The sequence below is a fragment of the Sus scrofa genome, chromosome 6 (genome assembly GCF_054392235.1).
Source record: "Sus scrofa isolate SSC_HxYL_T2T_F1_AM1 chromosome 6, Sscrofa_HxYL_maternal_Yorkshire_Landrace_v2.0, whole genome shotgun sequence".
Classification (NCBI taxonomy): Eukaryota; Metazoa; Chordata; class Mammalia; order Artiodactyla; family Suidae; genus Sus; species Sus scrofa.
Window position 1 is genome coordinate 170138740 of NC_139388.1, and position 24561 is coordinate 170163300.

Here is a 24561-nt window from a genome sequence, read left to right on the forward strand (position 1 = left end):
ATGTAAACAGTAAATCTTCCCCCATTCCAGCAAGAAACTAATTTGCGTGGTACTACTTTGTACTAAGACTTCCTGGTTCCCCCTTAAGCTCCAGGAGTTGTCACTGCTGTGGCTCTGGTTACACCTGTGGTGCAGGTTCACTGACCCAGGAACTTGTTCATGCCAAAGTCACGGCCAAAAAATAAAAATTTAAAAAAAAAAAAAAAAAAAAAAAAAAAGCTCTTAGCAATCATTGGCCTAATTTTTTTAATGTCAGCTTTATTGAGATAGAATTTATATAACAAAGTCCACTCCCTATAATGATTTTTTAAAGTATATTCACAGAGTTGTACAGCCATTGTCACTATCTAATTTTAGAACATTTTCATCACCCCCCCCCAAAAAAATTCCATAATCCTGGGCAGCCACTAATCTACTTTCTGTCTTTGTGGCTTTGCCTCTTCTGGACGTTGCATAGCAATAGATCTTACAGCACGTGGTCTTCTGTGTCTAGCCTCCTTCACTGAGCGTAATGTTTTTAATGTTTATACGTGTTGTAGTATGTTTCAGTATTTTTCTCCCTCTCTCTCTCTTTTTTTTTTTTTTTTTTTTTGCTGTATAATCTGTTGTACATGTTTTGTTTTTGTTTTTCCATTCATCATTTGAGGGGCATTTGGGTTGTTTCTTCTGTGCAGCTATTAATAATGCTACTATGAACATTCATGTCTGAATTTTTGTGTGAATATGTGTTTATATCGTCAGTCTTTCCAGAAGTGGAGTTAATGGGTCACTCTGTTTAACTTTTTTTTTCTCCCCTCAATATTGGCCACCGTGGTATATAGAGTTCCTAGGCCAGGGATCAGATCTAATCTGCAGCAGTGCCAGATCCTTTTAACCCACTGTACCAGGCTGGGGCTCAAACCTGTGTCCTGGTGCTGCAGAGACCTGCTGATTTCGTTGCACCACAGCAGGAACTCCTTATTTAACTTTTTAAGAAAGTTTTTTCTTTTTCTTTCTTTCTTTTTTTTTTTTTTGCTTTTTAGGGCCACACCTGTGGCTTATGGAGGTTCCCAGGCTAGGGGTCCAATCAGAGCTGCAGCTGCTGGCCTACACCACAGCTCATGGCAACACTGGATCCTTAACCCACTGAACAAGGCCAGGGATCGAACCTTCATCTTCATGGATGCTGGTCAGATTCGTTAACCGCTGAGCCACGACAGGAACTCCAAGAAACTATTTTCATAAGTGACCCCACCATTAGACATTCCCGTCAGCAGTGTGTGGTGGCTTCATTTTCGCCACATCCTCAGCAACACCTTTTAATGTCTGCCTTTTGATTGTCACCATCCTAGTGGGTGTGAAATGGTTTCTGACTTTGGTTTTGATTTGCATTTCCTTCACGGCTGGTGATGTTAAATATCTTTTCTGGTGCTTATTGGGCTGTTGTGTGCTTTGAGAGAAATGTCTCCTCAGATCCTTTGACCACTTTTTAATTGGGTTGTCTTTTTATCATTGAGTTGTACAGATTATTTTTTTGTTGAGTTGTAATTGACATACAACATTTTATTAGTTTCAGGTGTATATGATAATGATTTGATAATTCCAGTATGTATTGCAAAATAATCAACACGGTAAATCTAGGTAATATTTGTCACCATATAAAGACCTTTTTTTGGTGGTGAGAACTTCTAAGATTGCCTCACTTAGCAGCTTCACATATATGCTGTGAGTGTAATTAACCATAGTCACCGTACTGTACTGTACATCCTCATGGCTTATTTGTGTTATAACCGGAATTTTGTACCTTTTGACTTCTTGAACACGTTTCACCCATCAGCCCTGGGAAAAAAAAAAGTCAGTTGGCCATACTTACTAGGTTTTTTCTGGATTCTTGGTTCTGCTCCATTGCTTTCTAGGTCTGTCCTTACCCTGGTGTGCAGAATTGAAGCCCTTCGTGGATTTTTGGTTTGTTTTTTGTTTTTAGGGCCACACCTATGGAAGTTCCCAGGCTAGGGGTCAAATCAGAGCTGCCGCTGCCAGCCTGTGCCACAGCTCATGGCAATGCTGGATCCTTAACTCACTGAGTGAGGCCAGGAATTAAACCCGCATCCTCATGGATACTAGTTGGGTTTGTTATAGCTGAACCACAACAGGAACTCCTGTAATTTTTTTTTTTTTTTTCTGATTGCTTATCTTTATGTCTTTCATCCTGAATTTGGTATTGATAATTCACGAGCAATATATGAGAATTCCTTGTTGCTTTTATATTTATATCAGTACTTGATACTTTAGGGATACTTGGGAGTAGATATGTGCATGATATGATGCTTCATGAGGCAGGAATTTGAGCTACCCACTTGGAGCTGAGAACTGAAGACTTGAAAATGAATGAATGGTAAAGAGGCTCTGGGACAAAAACAGAAACGCGCTGCATCAAAGCTTTTAGGTAGATATTATACTTACAGAGCAAAACAAAAGCATCAGAAAAGAAGGGTAGAGAGAAGGCCAGGCAGGATACCTTGACGTAGTACTTGCCACTCCAACTGCTCGATTCCTGACAAAGATGACGCCAGCTCTTTGTGAGTATTATCGGTGTTAGAATGCCAGCTTTCCTCCCTTCCTTCCTTTTTCCCCAGGTATGTCTCTCTTTTAGGGCATTATTGTCTTTTCTTTGTGAAATGATAAAAATTTTTTAAGCGTTCTACTTATCCAATAATAATTGCCAACCTGTATCAGTCCTTGAAACGTTTTGAAATTTTATAGTTGATGCAATTCAAGTTTGAAAATTGCTGGCCTAGTGATGTAATGTCATGGAAACCAGGAGATGGGTTTTAACTTTAAAATGGGATTGGCCCAGGAACATGTAAATAGCATAAGTCATTGAAGTGGCGATTCATAGGTTACTGACCTTTGTGAGTGTATTGTCAGGGTTCTCTGTTGTAGAAAAGAAAGATGTTTAAAAGCATGATTTTGTGTGTTCTTCAACCACAGTCAGCACTGTGGGTGACAAATAGCATAAGCAAAAGTTGGACTTGACTGAGATTAAGTTTTGGGAATTGGGTGCAGGTCAACTACAGGACTCTGGACTAGTCTCACTTTTTTTTTTTTGTCTTTTCCGGGCTGTACCCGAGGCATATGGAGGTTCCCAGGTTAGGGGTTGAATCGGAGCTACAGCTGCCAGTCTACACCACAGCTCATGGCAACGCCGGATCCTTAACCCAGTGAGCGAAGCCAGGGATCGAACCTGTAACCTCATCGTTCCTAGTCAGAATCGTTTCCACTGCACCATGATGGGAATTCTTAGTCTCTCTTTAAATTCATGATAACTTTCAAGTATGGACCCTTACTGTGCTGGGAAACTGTCTCCTTAGTTCATTCACTCTGCAGCTCCCATTTCGTACCCTAACTCTTCTCAAACCTCTGACTCTCTCCCTTTCCTCACCTGCCCATCCTCACGCTTAGCGGAAGACTTTCTACTTTATTGAGAAGATAAGAAACAATCAGAATAGATGTTCTGAGCTCTCACTGCAGTAGTGCTCAGGTACTCTGCCTTCCCAACTGTCACCACAAATGATGTGCAAACCTACCAAAGGCTGATCTCTGCTAGTGCATCAAATCCTTCTCGTCTTCACCTACTTAAGGGCATTGTCTCAGCAGTTTTCTGCATCCTCAGCTGCATCAGGCTTTTCTCCTTTACTGGATCATTCCCATCATGGTACCAGAAACAGTTGTTTCCTTGACCACACAGATCCTTCTAGCTGTTACTCTGTTTCTGCAGCAACACTCCTCTAAAGAGTTTTCTGTACTTGCAGTCTACAGTTCCGCCCTGTAAATCTACTCGAATCAGGCTTTCACCACTGTCCCTATTCAACACAGTATTGCTAATTTCCATGTCGCTAAATCCAGTGGTCAGTTCTCAGGCTTTCATTTAATGTCCTTTGATAGAGCGGGTCATTCCTCCTTTCATGAAACACGTCTCTGCTTGGCCTCTGAGGCCCACACTTGGTTTTCTTCCGTGTCCCCAGTTTTTAAATACACCAGATGTCTTCTCTGTCTGCATTCACTTCTTTGATGATCTCATCTAGATTCATGGGTGTAATTGAAATGTTTATTTCCAGTATACCTCTGCCATGAACTTGGATTCTTATCTGGCTGCCTACCTAACAGCTCCATTTAGATGTCGCATAGCCACTGAAAAGTTAACATGTTCGAAAAGAGTTTTGAGTTTCCTGGTGGCGTCGTAGGTTAAGGATCTGACATTATCATTCAGTGGCTCAGGTCACTGTTGTGGCATGAGTTCAGTCACTGGCCCAGGAACTTCCGCATGCCGTGGACGTGCCACTGCCCCCACCCCCCCGTATGCGCCAAAAGGAGGGTTCTTTTGGTCATTATTTGTGGGCTCTTCAAATTAGAATTCCTAAGAGTTTAGCCAAATCACTTGGTGTAATTTTTACCAGTAGTAAATAGTATTATTTTTAAAAAATAACACAACAGCATAAAAAATATAAAGTATCCAGGAATTTACAAAAAAGATGCATAAGCCCTTTAGGGAGTTTTTGTTTTGTTTTTTGGGTGTGTTTTTGTTTTTGTTTTTTTTTTCCTTCGGTCTTTTTAGGGCTGTACCCGTGGCATATGGAGATTCCCCAGACTAGGGGTGGAATTGGAGCTGTAGCTGCTGGCCTCCACCACAGCCACAGCAACACCAGATCCGAGCCACATCTACAACCTACACCACAGCTCACGGCAATGCCAAATCCTTAACCCACTGAGTGAGGCCAAGGATCGAACCTGTGTCCTCATGGATGCTGGTCAAGTTCGTTTCCTCTGAGCCGTGATGGGAACTCCAGGGAGAAAGTTTTTAAACTTTGAGGATATTAAATAATACCTAAGTAAGATGTTGACTATGCCTGTGGTTTAGAAGATTTATCATTAAAATGTCGGTTCTTCCCTATTGAGGTCCATTGATTGAGTGGTATTCCAAGCAGTGTCAGAACAGCCTCCTATCCCCAGTTTGACATACTTGTTTTAAATTTTATATGAAAGAGCAGAGTGCCAAGACAGCCAAGGCCTTCAATAAGGTACATGTTTGTGGAGGGCACTTGCTGTATATATGAAGCCATAAAGTTAAGACACACATGGCTGTAGGGTAGGAGGAGACAAATAGACAAGTGTAACAGAAGCCTGGAAAGAGACTTATCATACACACACAGAAACAGTTTATACCTGAGCTGACTTTATAAAGCAGTGGAGAAAGAACGGTTTCTGAACAGTTAGTTACTCTCATGGTAAAAAATTTGAAATTGGACCTGGGCCTCATACCAGATAAAAGTCAGTTCCTGTGATTGCTATCTTAAGTGTGAAAGACAAAACTAAAAAACTAAGAAGGTAATTTTTGAATCTTGGAGAAGATTAAAAAATACACATTATAAAGGAGTGATCAACAGCTTTGACTATATTTAGAGAACTTAGGTTCATTGAAAGACAACCCATGAAGGTGGATAAGGTGTTTGCAGCACCTGTAATCAGAGGATTGGGACCTAGTGTATTCTCTTACTTCAAATAAGAGAAAGATCAGCTACCAAAAGAATGGTAAAGTGGTAAAATAGGTATTTCACACACACACAAAAATGGATCATAAATAGGTTAAATGATGTAAAGACTGCAGTAGGTCATTTTATAACCATGAGCAAAACCAAGAATAACTGTTAATTTGGCCATACCTAGTTTTATGAGAGTTTGGAGCAGATGGAACTGTAAAAATAACTGCTGCTAGAGTTTCCCCTGTAGTGCAACAAGACTGAAGGCATCTCCGCACTAGGACGCAGGTTCCATCCCCTGCCCAACACAGTGGGTTAGAGGATCTCACATTGCTACAGCTGCGTAGGTTGCAACTGTAGCTCAGACCTGATCCCTGGCCTGGGAATGGAGTGGAGCATCCAAACAAGAAGACAAAAACAAGAATCCCCTGCTGATGGTGGTGTTAAATGATGACCTCATTGGAAAGTAATAAGGCATTACCTTGTTGAAGATGTACTACCTGTTAATTAGCAGTTCCTTCATTTATTTATACACTCATTCGGCAAATATATATTGAATATCTACTAGAACTACTAGACAGTGCTCTTTGTGTCTTGGTTCAATGGAAGACAGTTACAAATAAATTATAGGTGCTCAGTGCCATAGGAATATGTTAACAAAGTGAAAACAGCGCAATATCAGGTCAATTCCAGTTTTTCATTTTTATGACTATAAATTCTAAAAATGTTATATATGGTTTGTTAAGTCAGTACCACTCAGTTCTTTGATTGTTTTAGGGTTATTTACCAAAAATCATGAAACGTCATCATCAGAATTAATTATCTATTAGCTAACTAGGTTATATTCTTTTTAAAATTCTGTCATATACCCAGATTGAAAACTACCTAACCTATGAGATGATAGTTGTACGGTCATTAAACTTTAAACTTATTTGTTTCGGAGTTCCCGTCGTGGCGCAGTGGTTAACGAATCCGACTAGGAACCATGAGGTTGCGGGTTCGATCCCTACCCTTGCTCAGTGGGTTAATGATCCGGCGTTGCCATGAACTGTGGTGTAGGTTGCAGACGCGGCTCGGATCCCTCGTTGCTGTGGCTCTGGCGTAGGCCAGTGGCTACAGCTCCAGTTGGACCCCTAGCCTGGGAACCTCCATATGCCGCGGGAGCGGCCCAAGAAATAGCAAAAAGACAGAAAAATTAAAAAATAAATAAATAAATGTATTAGTTTCTAGGAGATATGTCCCAAAGTCCTTATCAAAGAAGGCTCTATCAAATTATTATGTCTATTACTCTTGTATTCAGAGGCACTTTGTTTATGGAGCCAAAATTAAACAAGATTGGCTCAAAATTATACACTGCATATTTTAGAATTTTTCCATAGTTTATTAAAAAATAATCAGGGCCAAACCTTAGTAGTATTATAGAGGTAACTTTTGAATTATTGTGTATAGTATAGATAAAGAGTTCCCATCATGGCTCAGTGATAAGAAACCCTACTAATATCCACGAGGATGTGGGTTCAACCATTGGCCCTGATCAGTAGGTTAAGAATCCTGCATTGCTGTGAACTGTGGCCTGGACTGGTAGCTGCAGCTCTGATTTGACCTCTAGCCTGGGAACTTCCGTATGCCACAAGGGTGGCCCTAAAAAGACAAAAAAATTAAAAATTAAAAAAAAATATAGATAGGGTGAAAATTTCATTTCGTGGTTGAAGGTGTGCTTATTGTTATGCTTTTTTTTCCCCCCTTTTTTTGGCTGTGCCTGCAGCATTTAAATATTTCCCTGCCAGGGATTGAACCCTTGCCACAGCGCTACTGCTAAGCCAGTGCAGTGGCAAAGCCGGATTCTTATCCTGCTGCACTACAAGAGAAGTCCTACAGTAATACTTTTGAAAGTATTGAAATGCCATGTCAAAACCTGATAGGGAGAAATTATTTGAATTGAATGAAGTTTTATTTGTTTGGATTTTTTGGCCACCCCGAGGCACTTGAAGTTCCTAGACCAGGGATCAGGTCCAAGCCACAGTTGCAACCAGTGCTGCTGCTCTGGCAACACTGGATCCTTTAACCCACTGTGCTAGCCCGGGATCGAACTCATGTCCTGGTGCTGTGGAGATGCTGCCAGTCCTTTTGCACCATAGTAGGAACTCCTGTTTTTTGTGGGGGTTTGTTTGTTTGTTTTGGGGTTTTTTGTTTTGCTTTTTATGAGTTGAGGGCATTACATCCTGGATTGTATTTCAGGAACATATGTAGATGTAGGTAGACTTTTTTTTTTTGTTTTTTGTTTTTTTCCCCTTTTTTGGCTTCCATGAGGCATATGGAGTTACTGGGCCACTGTGCCGGCTGGAGATCAAACCTGCGTCTTGGTGCTGCAGAAACACTGCTGATCCTTTTGGCCACAGTGGGAACTCCTAGGTGGTCTGTTTTAAGAGTGCAATTTAGGAGTCCTGCTGTGGTGCAGTGAGTTAAGAATCCAACTGCAGTGGCTCAAGTTGCTGTGGAGTTGTGGGTTCGATCTCCCATACAGACAAGCCGGATCATTAACCCACTGTGCCACAGATGGAACTCTCCTCATAATATTGTTTTGTTTATACTGTTTCTTAATCTCTTGTGTTTACTGTGCTGTCTTCATTTATTTTTTTCCCCAAGTAGTTTTACTGGAGGGTTTTTTGGTTTTGTTTGTTTGTTTTTTAAATGGCTGTACCTGTGGTACATTGAAGTTCCTGGGCCAGAGATTGATTGAATCTGAGCCGAAGCTGCAGCAGCCCCAGATCCTTTACACCCCTGTGCAGGGCTGAGAATTAAACCTGTGTCTCTGCCCTCTGTAGCCACCCAAGCTGCTGCAGTTTTATATATATATATATATATATATATATATATTTTTAGGGCCTTACAACTGCCAGCCTTCGCCTCTGCAGCACAGCATCTGAGCCGCATCTGCAACCTACACAGCCGCTTGCAGCAATGCCAGATCCTTAACCCATTGAGTGAGGCCAAGGATTGAACCCACATCCTCATGGATACTAATTGGCTTCTTAACCCACTGCACCACAACAGGCACTCCCAAAGTTTGTTTCTTTACTAATCTTTTTCAAAAGAATTATCATTTTTAAAAGCAGTAACAAACCCGACTAGTATCCAGGAGGACTCGGGTTCATGTCTTCATGTCTGGCCTCACTCAGTGCGTTAAGGACTTGGCTCGGATCTGGTGTTGCTGGCGTGGCTGTGGCTGTGGTGAGGCTGGCAGCTACAGCTCTGATTTGACCCCTGGCCTGGGAACTTCCATTTGCCACAGGTACGGCCCTAAAAAGACCCCCCCAAAAAAAAATTTTTTTTTAAATCATCTCTTTTTTTTTTTTGTTCCTTCTCTTCTGTTTCTTTAGGTTTGCTTTCTTTCTCTTTTCCCATTGTGATAAAAATACTTATTAGATCAGTTTGGTTTTAGTCTTGGTTATTTTTTTGTAAGTTGATCTTAAAGCTTATTTTTTATTCATTAAGTATTGCTCTAGTTGTTATATTGCAAATGTACTCATAGTGTTTTTATCATTCTAAGTATTTTGAAATTTTCTTTGTTATCTCATTTCTCTCACAGAAGAAACGACTCCCATTTTTCCTGTGTATTTACTTTTTGATCAAATCCCAGTATGTAACCAACCTCCATTTATCACCTCCTCCCTTGCGGTATTCCTTCTTAACCACATCAAAGCTGTAATGTTTGTGTCAGGCACCCTGCTGTTGGGAAGCCCTCCATCTGTTTGGCCTTGTCTCTAGGCCAGGACGTCCTCCTCATTCCCCTTCAGGCTCCCACACTCTGCCTCGGTGCCCTCGTGCTGGGACCCTCAGCTTTCGGGGCCTCAGGAGTGCTGGCATCCTGCCCCTGACTGGGGTCGTGCACACGTTTTGCTCTCCCTCCCCCCTGTACGGACATCCTAGTAATGCCCCAGCATCGTGCTGTGGCCTCTGGAGCTCCCCCTTTGCTGCCTTTACCTAGCCTGACCCCACCTAATGGCTTTGGACCAGATTTCTTCAAGAAGAGAAGGGAGAGCAGGAACTCAAGGGGAAGTTGTTGCCTGATTCTAACATAATATGGTTAGAGAACACAGACTATTTTATTCTTTGGAACTAATTGAGACTTCTTTTTTACTAGTATAAGGTCATTTTTTAAAAACTACTCCATGTGCGCTAAAGGAATATGTATGCTATTATTACAAGTGTATAAAGAGTATAGAGAACAAGTGAGTAGTCACATACCTATCACGCAACTTAATGTGTAACAGATACAGTTGCAGCCCCTAGAATCTCTTTTTGATTCCTTTCCCTTTGGTTCCCCACAGAGGTATTTCCTTTTCTGAATTTAGTATTTCTTAAATGTGAAATGTTGCAACTAGGGGAAATATTCTGTAAATTAAAATTTACCAGTATAGACCAGAACTGCCCACAGATACAAGCATTGTGTCTCTGTCCTTTTTTTTTTTTTTTTTTTTTGGCTTTTTGCCTTTTTGTCTTTTCTATGGCCGAACCCACGGCACATGGAGGTTCCCAGGCTAGGGGTCTAATCGACGCTGTAGCCGCCAGCCTATGCCACAGCCACAGCATCACCAGATCCTTAACCCACTGATCAAGGCCAGGGATCAAACCCGAAACCTCATGGTTCCTAGTTGGAGTCGTTAACCACTGAGCCACGATGGGACCTCCTGCAAGCATTCTCTTATATCAAAAAACTTTCTGGGAGTTCCCATCGTGGCTCAGTGGTTAACGACTCCAACTAGGAACCATGAGGTTTCAGGTTCGATCCCTGGCCTTGTTCAGTGGGTTAAGGATCCAATATTGCCGTGAGCTCTGGCATAGGCCAGTGGCTGTAGCTCCGATTAGACCCCAAGAGTGGGAACCTCCATATGCTGTGGCTGCAGCCCTAAAAAAGACAAAAAAAAAAAAACCACACAACCTGCTAGCCCTTGGGAGAAAGTTGGGAATCTGCCAAAGAAATATTTGTGTCATCTCTTAATTGCGTATCCTGAGTCAGAGCATAAGAGCTTAGGTCTCTTTAATTGATAAGTAGGTATCTTAAAGATATGTGAATACATGAAGAATGCTATGATAGATGCCTTGTTTTTAAGCATCTGGCTGTAGTTAATACTTAAGTAATTAGGTGGTTGATGACAGTAGTAATAAACTAGCAAGTTAGGACTGTTTGACCACTTATGGCAAGCTGTCCATGTATGAGAGAAAAATAAAAACCGAACAGGCTCTAATTTGCATTTCCAAATTACCTTTGATAGCTAACTAGAGGAATGGTTATATTAAAAAGTACATTTTTGGAGTTCCCACTGCGGCACAACAGTTCAAGGATCCAGCATTGTCTCTAGAGCAACTTGGGTTGCTGCAGAGGCCCGGGTTCAATCCCCAGCCAGTGCAGTGGGTTACAGAACCATCATTGCCACAGCTGTGGTGTGGGTCCCACCTGTACACGGATTCAGTCTCTCTTTGGGAACTTGCATGTGCTGTAGGTGCAGCCAAAATAAATAAATAAATAAAATTTTAAAGGTATAATTTTTTCAGCTGATTTTTCTAAAATCCTTTTTTAAAAATCATAGCCAGAAGTTGTCTTGTGGTGCAGCATGTTAAGGATCTGGCATTGTCACCACAGTGACCCAGGTCGCTGCTTTGGCAAGGGTTCGATCCCTGACCTGGGAACTTCCACATGCTGCAGGGACGGCAAAAAAAAAAAAAAAAAAATTATAGCCAATCTTGTGACTATAGGTGGTGAGACATTAAATTAATGTCTAAATTGAACTTAAGAGTTCTTGACTCCTACACTTTTTATTTGCTTAATTGTTTGACCATGTTTCATTTTAGCTATTACATATAATACTTTTGCCTCTTGTGATCTGTTTTGTTTTTTCATTTATAGTGATAGATTCCTGTGGCCTTTTACGTGATTGAATAACAGTGGAAATGGATCCAAAGTGACTTACCTACTGAAGCAGAAGATTCTCACTACCTTCCGTTAACTCCGTTGAGACTCCAGGAAAGGGCAGAGCAAGTGACCTAGAGAAAACTCAAGAGAAGAAAACCTCACTTTGGAACTTTCCTTGACCTGAGTCCTGTCTTTCTACTTGTTCAATTTTTCTGTGAATTTATAAATAGTGAAGACCAAAGAAATAGAAGACACATTTGGGAGCTTTATACCAAGAAATTTGCCTTGAAAAGCTGCTGTTCTTCAGAGAGAAAAGCATATCAAGTTCCTGTTTGAATTTTTTTTTTTTTTTTGAGCAAGTTTTCTTATCTTTAGATTTTGAAGGATAAGACAAATATAAATACAAACCTGCACACTATTTTTAGCAGCTGTGTAAGAATAATGAGATTTATCAATTGAGGGCTTTGTAATGCAGATGTTTTGCTGCTGGAATTGACTACTCAAAAGATCTTTTATAGCTCTTCAATGCTTCATTTTTGATCTGTCACCAAATCTACCTAAGCTATGACCTTGCTGTGAACAGCGTGTGCCCTCACTGTCCAAATGTCCATGCACTATCTATTGAGGCAGCATCATAGCGCCGTCCCTCAAGGAAGTTGAATGAGGTGAACAGCGATCCAGCTCTTTTCCCTTCCCCCCATTTTTTAAATGTAACAAATACTTTTTATGTTCCCCTCCCCCTTCCCCTTTCCCCTTCCCCCTTTTGGAAACGTGTCAGGAAGTAGATAGTTTAAGATGAGCAATTGAGGGGACGGAGAAATTGATCCACACAGAGCCTGCTTCTTTGTGCTTCGTCACAAGGCCTGCTGCTGGCCAGCCCATTCAAGTCCCCCTTTCAACAAGAGAACCTCGTGGAAATCCAGCTGGCCGATTCAAGTTCAGGAAACAGGACCACAGAGGTTACACTCTGGGGTAAGTATTCTCCTGTGTCTAACTTTGGAAGATGACTTTATGTGTATTGTGGGAAATAGCGACTGCTTTCTGATGCATTCTGGAGACTGTCGGTGGAATCGTTTGGCGACACTAACGAATCTCCCAGGAAAACTGATACTAGTTGATATTTGAAGAAATTAATGTGAACTAAATAGAAAAAGCCTTAAGAGGGTTGTAGCCTCCTTCTCTAGGAAGATTTTTTTTTTTTTTTTTTTTTTTTTTTTTTTTTTAAATCTTTTTGCCTTTTCTAGGGCTGCTCCCATGTCATATGGAGGTTCCCAGGCTAGGGGTCACATCAGAGCTGTAGCCGCCGGCCTCTGCCACAGCAACTCGTGATCCGAGCCATGTCTGTGACCTACACCACAGCTCACGGCAATGCCAGATCCCTAACCCACTGAGCAAGGCCAGGGATCGAATCTGCAACCTCATGGTTCCTAGTCGGATTTGTTAACCACTAAGCCACAAGGGGACTCCAGGAAGATCTTTTGCTACTGCTTTTGCTTGAAGTTCTGGAGTACCTGAAGCAGATAAATGTGTTTTCATAAGTATCTATATTTTTGGAGTTCCCGTCTTGGCACAGTGGTTAACGAATCCGACTAGGAACCATGAGGTTGCGGGTTCCATCCCTGCCCTTGCTCAGTGGGTTAAGGATCCGGCGTTGCCGTGAGCTGTGGTGTAGGTTGCAGACGCGGCTCGGATCCCGCGTTGCTGTGGCTCTGGCGTAGGCCGGTGGCTACAGCTCCGATTCAACCCGTAGCTTGGGAACCTCCATATGCCGCGGGAGCGGCCCAAGAAATGGCGACAAAAAAAAAAAAAAAAAAAGTATCTATATTTTTAAGTAGTTGTTTATTCTTTTTTGGCCGCCCTTCGGGCATGTGGAGTTCCTGGTCCAGGGGTTGGATCCGGGCCACAGGTGCAACCAAAGCTGCACCTATGACAAGGCCAGATCCTTAACCCACTGTGCTAGGCCAGGGATCAAACCTGTGTTTGATCAAACCTCTGCTGATCCCTTTGCACCACAGTGGGAACTCCAGTAGTTGTTTATTCTTAAGGTTCTTCTGCTATAATACAAGAATTCATTATCTTCTGTCATAAAACCTTCCAGATATATGTCTGACTCTTCTGTTTTATGTTTTTCATGGTCATATGTACACAGACTAGAACTTCTCTGAGGTATGGTGTCTGACGAGCATTCTAGAAAGGCTCAAAGTCAAGTCTTTCTATAAAGGGGGGACCTTAATGCAATCCCAGGCTCCTGTACACATTGATATCAGGTTCTTGCAAGAATAAGTGATTTAAGTTTTATTTTCAGATCCTGGCCATGAGGTTGGATGCCTCACCTTATTGAAAAGAGACACTGGACCTAAATGGCGCAGCATGACTTTGTTCCTGCTTGGCTAAATTTCTCAACACCACAGTCAGCTAAGGTACTATTCTCTGTTCTGATGAAGATCCGAATACCAATTCTTTTCATCCCCAACTTGTCTGTGGGCTCTGCTTTACCGTCTAGTTGGTTTTTCTTATAGTTAGCCTTCCCTGAGGATTTTAGATACATTTTCATAAACCTAACTATTTCTCTCTTAATAGGGTGTGAATAATTCGGTAGGCCATGTCAGCTTGTGCCCTGCTGCTGCAGGTGTCCTGGTTTATTTTTTTCATTACCTGTTAAGCTTTTTTCATTGTGTGATACACTTAAGACTTCCTCCATTAGCTGCAGTACACTGGCTTTGGGAGAAATGGATCTTTAGAATGAATGCACGTTTATCTAAAGTAGTAAATGAGGAGGAAAAAGGACAGTGATAGACGACTACATGGATCTCGAATGAAGTCCTAGCAATGCTGTTTTAGAGACAGCAATCTGCTTAACGATTTCAGGGGAAAATATGTGTTGCCTTAGGGAAAGGCAGTCAGAACTTAAAAACGCTTCTCACTTTGCGAACTCACAGAAGAGGGACAGCTTTGGTAGGTAGTCTCAGAAGAAAATGACCTATCTCCCCAGCCCCCCCTCCCTTTTTGGTCTTTTTAGGGCCACACCTGCAGCACATGGAGGTTCCCAGGCTAGGAGTCTAATTGGAGCTGTAGCCGCCGGCCTACGCCAGAGCCACAGCAACGCCAGATCCGAGCCACGTCTGCGACCTACACCACGGTTCACAGCAACGCCAGATCCTTAACCCACTGAGCAAGGCCAGGGATTGAACCCGCATCCTCATGGGTACTAGTCGGGTTCATTAACCACTGAGCCACGACGGGAACTCCTTAAAATAGTTCTGTATGTAGTCCGTTGGTTTTTGACTAAGGTGCCAAGATAATTCACTGCAGAATTTTTTTTTTTTAATGGCCAAACCCATGGCATATGGAAATTCCTAGGCTAGAGATTGACTCCAAGCTGTAGCTGCCACAATGCCGGATCCTTTAGCCCACCATGCTGGGCCAGAAATCAAACCTGCACCTCCCACCAACCTGAGCTGCCGCAGTCAATTCTTAACCATTACACCACAGCAGGAATGCCAAAAGTGATAGTCTTTTTAACAGATGGTTCTAGAACAGGACATGTATGTCGGGGTAGGAGGGAAAGCCTCAACCTTTACTTCATATTATACACAAAAATTAACTTGAAGTAGGAGTTCCTGTCATGGCTCAGCGGTAATGAACCTCACTGGTATCCCTGAAGATGCGGGTTCAATCCCTGGCCCCGCTCAGTGGGTTCAGGATCTGGCTTTGCCATGAGCTGTGGTGTAGGTCACAGACACTGGCTCGAATCTGGCGTGGCTGCGGCTGTGGTGTAGGCCAGCGGCTGTAGCTCCGATTCGACCCCTAGCCTGGGGACCTTGAAGTGGATTATAACCCAAATTGAAAAGCTAAAAACCATAAAACTTTGGAAGAAAGGAGAAAATCTTTGTTACCCATTAGGATGGCTAAAATTTTTTTAAAAAATTGACCATATGAAGTGTTGATGAGAATATTATTAATAATAAGGAAATAGATATAAGGGTATCTCTGCCTCAACTTAGAGTTTTCTATAAATCCTTGTCAAATGTATCCATACTTTTCATGGCTTTTAAGACTTTGGTCTCTGTCATTTGAGATTAAAGAATGTCATAGAATACAACTATTAAGTATTAAGTAATGTTTAGAAATAAGTGCCTATAAAACTATAAAAACTCTGTGTGGTTATTAATGGCCTACCCAGGTGGTATTTAAATTGATCTTTTCCAATTCCAGAATAATTTATACATATAATAAAGCTATTTTGATTTTTTTTTTCTTTTTTGCCACACCATTGCACGTGGAAGTTCCTGAGCCAGGAATTGAATCTGAGCCACAACACTATCCCAAGCCACTGTAGTGATAACGCCAGAACCTTAACCTGCTGCACCACAAGAGAACTCCCAACAATAGGTATTTTTTTAAACTTTAAAAAATTTTAATGGCTGCATCTATGGCATGTGGCAGTTCCAGGCCAGGGATTGAATCCAAGCTGCATCTGTGGCCTACGCCATAACCTCGGCAGTACCAGATCCGAGCTGTGTCTGCGATCCTGGCTGCAGCTTGTGGCAACATTGGGTCTGTAACCCACTGAGCAAGGCCAGAGGTCAAACCATATCCTCACAGAGACAAGATTGGGTGCTTAACCCTCTGAGTCACAATGGGGGTGCCCTTCCAACAGTGTTAAATATAACGTTTTAGAGCCTATTCTTTTGGATATTGCATGGGTTCCCCCTCCATGCAAATAATTGAAGTAATTGCCTTTTCTCCCTGTTAATTCAATTAACGATTGAATATGTAAACTAGGGCTTCTCTACGTCAGAGAAATGTATTATCTTTAACTACGTTCCGTATTCTCAGTGGGGGTTTCTGCCACCAGTGTTACTTGTTATAATAGCCTGATGCAAAACCCAAGGTACTGAAAGAGACTGATATGTACTTACCTGTTTGCTTGTATATGCTTAATCTTCATAGTCACCTACAGCCACCTTCGAAAAACACGGAGAACACCTGCCCCGAGGAGACGGTAGATTTGGAGTAAGCCGTCGTCGACATAATTCCTCTGATGGCTTTTTTAACAATGGACCTCTACGAACCACAGGAGGTAAGACATGGCCAACTTCCGTGACTTCCTAAGCTACTCTGAGAGAGCCCAGGCTGGGGGGAATGTGTCCATACTCTTGGAATAATGACCTTTTGTAAACATACTCAATTAGATCCTCCAGTAGTCGTTACTCAACTACATTGGCTTTCTAAATTTAACATTCTTATGTTCTTTTGAGTCATTTATTCAGTTGAAGAACTCCTATAAAAAATACATCAAAACAGGAGTTCCAGTCGTGGCTTAGTGGTTAACGAATCCGACTAGTAACCATGAGGTTGCGGGTTCTATCCCTGGCCTTGCTCAGTGGGTTTAAGGATCCGGCATTGCTGTGAGCTGCGGTGTAGGTCACAGACACAGCTCGGGTCCCGAGTTGCTGTGGCTGTGGTGTAGGCCAGCAGCTGCAGCTCCCATTAGACCCCTAGCCTGGGAACCTCCATATGCGGCAGGAGCGGCCCTAGAAAAGGCAAAAACACCAAAAAAAAATTACATCAAAACAATAAAGATGTGTCTTGTGATTTCTTCTCTGTGGACTCAATCTTTTATTGAAAAGGTCCCCTGAAGGGCTTTGGCAATACGTAAATTAGGTCAGGAAGCATCTGGCCCAGTTGTTTCTGAATTTCCAGAACGCAGACGCTATAATGAGCTGCTTTTCTTATTATCGTAGATTCCTGGCATCAGCCCTCCCTGCTCCGCCATGATTCTGTGGACTCTGGTGTCTCTAAGGGAGCGTATGCTGGAATCACAGGGAACCTTTCTGGCTGGCATGGCTCTTCCCGAGGTCATGATGGCATGAGCCAGCGTAGTGGGGGTGGCACAGGGAACCATCGCCACTGGAATGGCAGCTTCCACTCCCGGAAAGGCTGTGCCTTTCAGGAAAAGGCACCTACGGAGATTAGGGAAGAAAAGAAAGAAGATAAGGTGGAAAAGTTGCAGTTTGAAGAGGAAGACTTTGTAAGTACGAGGTTTAGTTCTGTGGTTCAAGCCTAATGATAGTTTTTAACTGTAGAGCCCTCTGGGTGATGAGAACGTTTCAGAACGTCCTCCGCAGTGAGTCCCTCAGTGTAGGTGTTTGGTGTTTGTAGGAAGGACGGGGAGGGGTTGATTAGCGTGAGGATGATGACCAAAATCCCTGTGTAACTTGCAGCAAATCTTCCTGTTTTTTTCATCTTTATGCCTTTGGAGCTTAAAAAAAAAAAACCCTTCTTTTTTGTATAAAGTTTAACATTCAGATAATATTTATATAAAAATGTAATCTTGCATGTTCAGTTGTCTCTCCAACTATGGTAAGGTTTTTTCTCTTAATTTTGCCCTCTTGTATAAAATAATTGTGATAAGTTTAGAAACAAGCAGTTAGGAGTATTTTGGCTCTTGCCTAGATAATCAGTAAAACTTCATGTTGTTGTGTGTTGAATTACATGCCTTTTGACCGCTGAACCAAAAATAGAGTTTTGTGCACCTTAAAATTTAAATTACTGAGATTATTTACATTACTTGTTGTATTAGGTCTCTTCATAATCCTTTGTGTATGTTGTACTTGTAGCACATGTTTTTGTTGTTGTTGTTGTTTTCCTTTGTTATAAATGTAGCGCATGTTAATATAGACTTCCCATGTTCCAAGTGCTCAGCAACCGCATGGGGCTGGTAGGAGTCATATTAGATGGTGTAGCTCTAGTTATTTTTTAAGTAGCACATTAGATAAGCCAGTCACTTCTTTGACACAGTCATTTTACCATGTTAACAAAGCCAACTAAAGAGTCGGATTTAGGCATCGGCCCCCTTTCTTCCAAGTCTAGCAAATGACCTGGGGGTCTTTAATTAATGTATTTATCTGTATCTTAATTTTTTTGGCATCACCCATGGCATGTGGAAGTTCCTGGGCCAGAGGTCAAACCTGCCCCACAGCTGTAACTAGAGCCACAGTAGTGACAGCACTGGATCCAGTATTTATCCAAAATGTCCTAGGTGTTCAGTTGTTCAGAAACTACTATGCCACTAAATTATAACTGATTTTTTTTTTATCCATTACACTCTAAGCACACCCAAGAAAGACTAGTGGAAGTGATGAAGAAACAAAATCTCTGCTGCTCATCACGTTTTGAGAACTGGGTGAAATCCTCATCAGATCAGCAACAACAAAAAAGTTTAATTGTGTTCTGCTTATAAAATGAATTTATTCTTTGTAATTTTGTTCCACATAATTAAGTGAACCTACTGTAGTTATAAGTTGTATCTGGCCTAAATGTTTATCTAAAATGCATCTTACAGAGTGTTCTGTGGTGGCCTAGTGGTTAGGACTCGGTGCTTTGACTGCTGTGGCCCGGGTTCAATCCTTGGTCTGGGAACTGAGGTCCCACATCAAGCCACTGGCTGCTGCGGTCACATAAATAAATAAATGAATGAAATACACTTAAATTATGACCACAGCCAGCTGAGCATAGAGAAAACAAGTTTATTTAGGTCTCTTTAGTTTTAGTTTATTCTGTGCTTTGATTAAAAGAATGAAAAGATTATAAGAAATAAGCAGTGGTATGGGGTAGAGTGGAAGTTACTTGGAGTACCTTGTAAACTAGTTACTATACTACTGATTGGCATTGTGTCATCAGATCTGTTATCAGTTCTGTGGCATTCCCAGTGGGAAATGAATTGACAACACAAAGGAAAATGTTAAGGCAGCATTTTCTTCATCTGCTAAGTGACTTAAAGGAAAGTTCACTCTCACATCAAACTTGAACAAGGTCAGTAGGGGCAGGTTTATGCTGTTTTTTTTAATATTCTAAGTGTACATCAGCAGGGAGAGAAATAGTGTCTAAGTTTTATTATATGAAATATCTATCCATAGAAAATCGACACTGACATTTTGATTTTGCTAGTATATGGTAGTTCTCTTTTATTTGCTTAAGATTGTTTGAGATCTGACTCTGTTGATACATATGGCTCTAGATCAGTGGTTCTCAATCCAGTTTGCCTCCTTCAGGGCACATTTGGTAATATCTAGAGAAATTTTGGTTGTCACAACTGGAGGCAGTATTATTTATTGGCATCTAGTATATATAGAGATCAGAGATGTTGCTAAACATTCTACAATGTACAGGATGATCCCATAACAAAGATTTAACCAACCCAGAATGTCAGTAGTGTCATAGTTGAGAAACTGTTCTCTTCATCTTTTTCACTGCTATATAATACTCTGCTGTGTAAATATACTAGTTTTGTTTATCCATTTTCCTGTTGACAGACATTTTATTTGTTAAAGCTGTTGTTTTGGAGGATAAATCTAAAGGATTGGAACCATGGTATTGTAACTGGAGAAAGAAGAGTCAAAAATAAGATTTCTCTCCAGAGGGGGAATTGATGAATAATAAGTAGTTAATTTGAAAAGAAAAAACAAGAGGAGCAGAAATGTAGGATAGAAGATATAAAGAATTCTTGGTACCAAAGAAATGGGTGAGGTCAGAAGTGTGCACATGGAAATATAGAGGTAGTAGTTTAGGTTTATGGATGGACAGAATCATCCAAAGAGAGTAATGTCCTCAGAGAGGAAGCCTAGAACAAAACTTTGAAATAACAGTAAGTGATTAAGAAGAAATTGGCTGGGGAAGAATGTGGTATATTGAGAAAGAGTAATTAGTCAAAAATAATAAAGGTATTTGAGGACCTAATTGTTTACATTAGGTGTTCTATAGTTCTTTTTTCCCCTGTACTGTACATTGAATAATTAGGATATTTTTGTTTTAAAATAATATTAGTTTAATGTAGATAACAGTCCTGAATTGATACCTTGAACAAGTAATAGCTGATTTTCTCCCAGTTATTAGATGAATAGTAGTGTCTACTTTGCAAAGTGTCTACTTCGCTTTGTGGTAAAGAACGAAGATCACACATGTTGAATGATGTATGTGAAACATTCAGCACAAGATCACATATGTTGAATGATGTATGTGAAACATTTAGCACAAGAGTTCTCTGGTGGCAGGTTAAGGATGCAGCCTTTGTAAGAAACATTTAGCACAGACCTTGACATATAGGCTTGGTTTTTTTTGCGGGGGGGGGTTAGATTTTTTTTTTTTTTTCTATTATAGTTGAAACACATAGGTTTTTTAATGACAGCTATTATTAAATGGAGGAGAGAGTTTTGTATTTGGTAGTGTGATGTGACCTTCCAAGGATTAGAAAATGAATTGGGAATGAGTGGTACACTGTTCCTTAGAGAAGAAAGAGCCAGGTGTGAGAGTAGAGTCTTGTGTAATTGCCACTTTCGTGTGTGCAAGAAATTTGTGGAGAGAAGGAATTCTGAGAGGGTAGCAATGGTGTAGCCGTAGCTTTGAGTTTTTACTCTCATTACTTATATTTAGCATTGTGCTGGAGAGCCTAGAAGTGCAATAGGCAAGAAAAAGAAAATTGGTACAAATTAAAAGGGAGAAATAGAAGTTCCCATTGTGGCTCAGCAGGTTATGAACCCAGCTAGTATCCATGAGATTGCGGGTGATCCCTGGTCTTGCTCAGTGGGTTAAGGATCTGGTGTTGCTGCAAGCTGCGGTATAGGTCACAGATGCAGTTTGTATCTGGTGTTGCCATGACTGTGGTGTAGGCTGGCACCTGCAGCTCGAATTTGACCCCTAGCCTGGGAACTTCCATATGCTGCAGGTTCAGCCCTAAAAAGACAACAGCAACAACAAAACTAGACTTGGCTACATTTTTGAGCACTTGGAGCTCTCGTGCATTGTTAGTAAGAATTTGTAGTAGTACCACATTTTGTGAAAAGGGAGGTCTGGCAGTTTCTTATAAAACTAACATGAACCTTATCCTGTGACTTAGTACTTCTAGGTATTTGCTAAAGAGAAATGAATGTACGTTTATTGTGATTTTATTCATAATAACCAAAAACTGGAAATGATTTAAATATCTAGTGGGATTCCCTGGTGGCCTAGGGTTAAGGAGCTGGCATTGTCAATGCTCTTGCTGAGGTTCGATCCCTGGCCTAGGAACTGCTGCATGCCATGGGCACAGCGAAAGAAAAATGAAAAGGAAATTTTTTTTCGAAAGATTTTTTTTTTTTTTTTTTTTTTTGGTCTATCAAAACAGGATAGAGAAAAGTATGGTGTAATCATGTAATGGACTCTGTTTTATGTATTTTTTGGCTGCACTTGTGGCTTGTGAAGTTCCTGGGCTAGGGATCGAACCTGTGCCACAGCAGTGACTCAAGGCACTGCAGTGATAATGCCAGATCCTTAACCCACTGTGCCACAAGAGAACTCGATATGACATTCTAGAACAGGCAAATAATCAATGGTGGGAAAGATCAAGGTAGTGGTTGCCTGTGTGGTGTGCTATGTAAGTTATGGGTCATTGCAGTGGAAAGTTCCAGAAATTAGGAGTGGTTTTGCATATTCCCAAAACTAGTCAATACAGAGAGGCTATGGGATAAGGTATGAAGGATCTGACTGGACAGATAAGGAGAGAGAAATCATACAATAATTTGAACAAGGGAAGTTCATATAAAGAATTAATTGTTTAACAGGATGGCGTAATGAGTGATTAGCTACTAAGAAGTAAAGAGAACTCTAAAGAATATAGAGAACTCTGGGGATTCCCTTGTAGCTCAGCAGATTAAGGCTCCAGTGTTGTCAGTGCCGTGACCTAGGTTGCTGCTGTGGCTTGAGTTCAATCCCTGGCCCAGGAACTTCCACATGCCATGGGTGTGGCCAAAAAAAAAAGAAAAGATATTGAGACAATTTTTTAAAAATAGGGAATTAGAAAGAATTGGCAGATACTCTTGGCAGACAGGAGCCAGTACCCAGGGCTAAGGCAGGTGCTCAAGAAAGAGTCCCTCTTCCACCTTAGGACCGAAACCGAGATCTTGCTGGAAAAGGCCTCCCTGGCTCACGGAATGGCAGGGCCTTCCAAGGTGCCTCTTCAGGGAACATGCCGGAAATCTGCCCTCTCGAGTCCCTCATTCATGGGCGACGTCACTGCTACAGAACCACGCAAGTCAGCACTCACTTGTACTTGAGCACCTGGCTTGGCAGGAACTGGGTGCTGCAGGAGCCGGCCGAGTAAGCACATCGCAGCAAGAAGCAAAAGTCTCTCTTTGCTCTCTGCTGACAGCATGCCAGCAAATTAACAAAGGAAAATTCTCTAAATGCCCAGAGCAGGAGTTCCCGTCGTGGCTCAGTGGTTAATGAATCCGATTAGAAACCACGAGGTTGCGGGTTCGATCCTTGGCCTCACTCAGCGGGTTGAGGATCCAGTGTTGCTGTGAGCCGTGGTGTAGGTTGCAGATGTGGCTCAGATCCCGACTGCCGTGGCTCTGGAGTAGGCTGGCAGCTGTATCTCCGATGAGACCCCTAGCCTGGGAACCTCCATATGCCGTGGGTGCGGCCCTAGAAAAGACCAAAAAAAAAAAAAAAAGAAGCCCAAAGCAGCCTAGTTAAAAAGATACCCAACATAGAGTTATTACGTCATAGAACACTGTTAATGCTAACCAGGCAATATTCCCTTCCAGAACAAAGCCCCTCCTTGAGGCCAGAACTGTGGGAAGTAGAATCCAGGTTGAGCTGCAGAGATGGAGGCCGTAGAGACAAAGGGGAGGTGTGGGAAGGGGAAGGTGAGCCAGGACATCAGAGGAAGTAAAAGCCGTCGTATTTTTGAGCACTCCTTGAAACAGCAGAAGAGAGGGCTATAAAGCGTGATGTTAGAAAACTCTCTTGACCCACAGTCTCAAAAATTGAGCACATAAAAATGAACAACGTAAGAGCATCACGAGAATCAGGAACGGAGGAACACTTCTACACACAATGCAGAATACACCTGTGGGACATGTCCACAGAACAGATAAGAACCGTAACCTCCTTTTTCATTTTTCTTGTTTTCCATTTTTGACCATCCCCTGGTTCATGAGCTTCCAGACCAGGGATCAGATGCAAGACACTGTCTCAACCTAAGCCGAAGCTGTGGCAATGCTGGGTCCTTAACACACTGTGCCCGGCCAAGAATCAAACCCGAGTCCCAGTGTTCCCAGGATGCCACCGATTCCCTTGTGCCACAGTGGGAGCTCCACAACCCGCTCTTTTAAAGTATGACTAAACTAGGGTATAAGAATAACCTAACTGAGAAATTTCAGTGCTAGAACTTGAGGAAGAAGTAATAAAAGATTTCGGAAAGAAGTTCTGTCGTGGCGCAGTGGAAACAAATCCGAGTAGTATCCCTGGCCTCGCTCAGTGGGTCGGGGATCCGGCATTGCCATGAGCTGTGGCATAGGCTGGCAGCTGCAGCTCCAGTTCAGCCCCTAGCCTGGGAACTCCTATATGCTGCAGGTGCAGCCCTTAAAAAAAAAAAAACAGAAAATTTAGAATTAAAAAAAATCGGTACGGAAGTCAGAGCTCCCATCGTGGCGCATCAGAAACAGATCCACTAGGAACCATGAGCTTGCAGGTTTGATCGGTGGCCTTGCTCGGTGGGTTAAGGATCTGTCATTGCCATGAGCTGTGGTGTAGGTCGCAGACACAGCTAGGATCCCTCATTGCTGTGGCTGTGGTGTAGGCCAGCAGCTGTAGCTCCGATTCAGCCCCTAGCCTGGAAACCTCCATATGCAGCGGGTACGGCCCTAAAAAGCAAAAAAAAAAAAAAAAAAAAAAAAAAAAGTCTAAAAGATCTCCTCCACAATAAAAATAAAAACAGAAACAAACAGCTTAAGTTCAAGAATTATTTTATTTTATTTATTTTTATTTTTTTATTTTTTTGTCTTTTTGCCTTTTTTGTACAGCCACACCTGCGGCATATGGAGGTTCCCAGGCTAGGGGCTGAATCGGAGCTACAGCTGCCAGCCTATGCCACAGCCACAGCAATGCGGGTCCGAGCCGCGCCTGCGACCTACGCCGCAGCTCACGGCAACGCTGGGTCCCTAACCCACTGAGCAAGGGCAGGGACCGAACCCTCAGCCTCATGGTTCCTAACCACTGCGCCACGACGGGAACTCCTCAAGAATAATTTTATGAAATAAGATTTAAAGTTACCAATTCAAAGGACAGCCGGAAGAGCCAGGATTTGGT

At 42.0% G+C, this 24561-nt stretch overlaps 1 protein-coding gene and 1 long non-coding RNA gene across 4 annotated transcripts in view; both read left to right on the forward strand.

Moving 5' to 3' along the window:
• GPBP1L1 (GC-rich promoter binding protein 1 like 1) overlaps positions 1-24561 on the forward strand; it is a 52439-nt gene that overhangs the window by 8275 nt on the left and 19603 nt on the right. For 2 of the 3 annotated variants that reach the window (XM_021096735.2, XM_021096734.2), the window contains exons 2-5: positions 11425-12402; positions 13736-13850; positions 16384-16513; positions 17178-17464. In XM_021096735.2, the coding sequence (XP_020952394.1) occupies positions 13791-13850; positions 16384-16513; positions 17178-17464 (477 nt within the window). In that variant the 5' untranslated portion in view covers positions 11425-12402; positions 13736-13790. Of the gene's footprint in view, positions 1-11424; positions 12969-13246; positions 13851-16383; positions 16514-17177; positions 17465-24561 lie in introns of all 3 variants that reach the window. The other variant, XM_084965203.1, reaches the window with a different exon arrangement.
• Positions 17997-22947, forward strand: LOC146403005 (uncharacterized). Its single transcript, XR_014808437.1, has 2 exons — positions 17997-21442; positions 21685-22947. It is a non-coding gene; the product is annotated as an uncharacterized LOC146403005 (long non-coding RNA).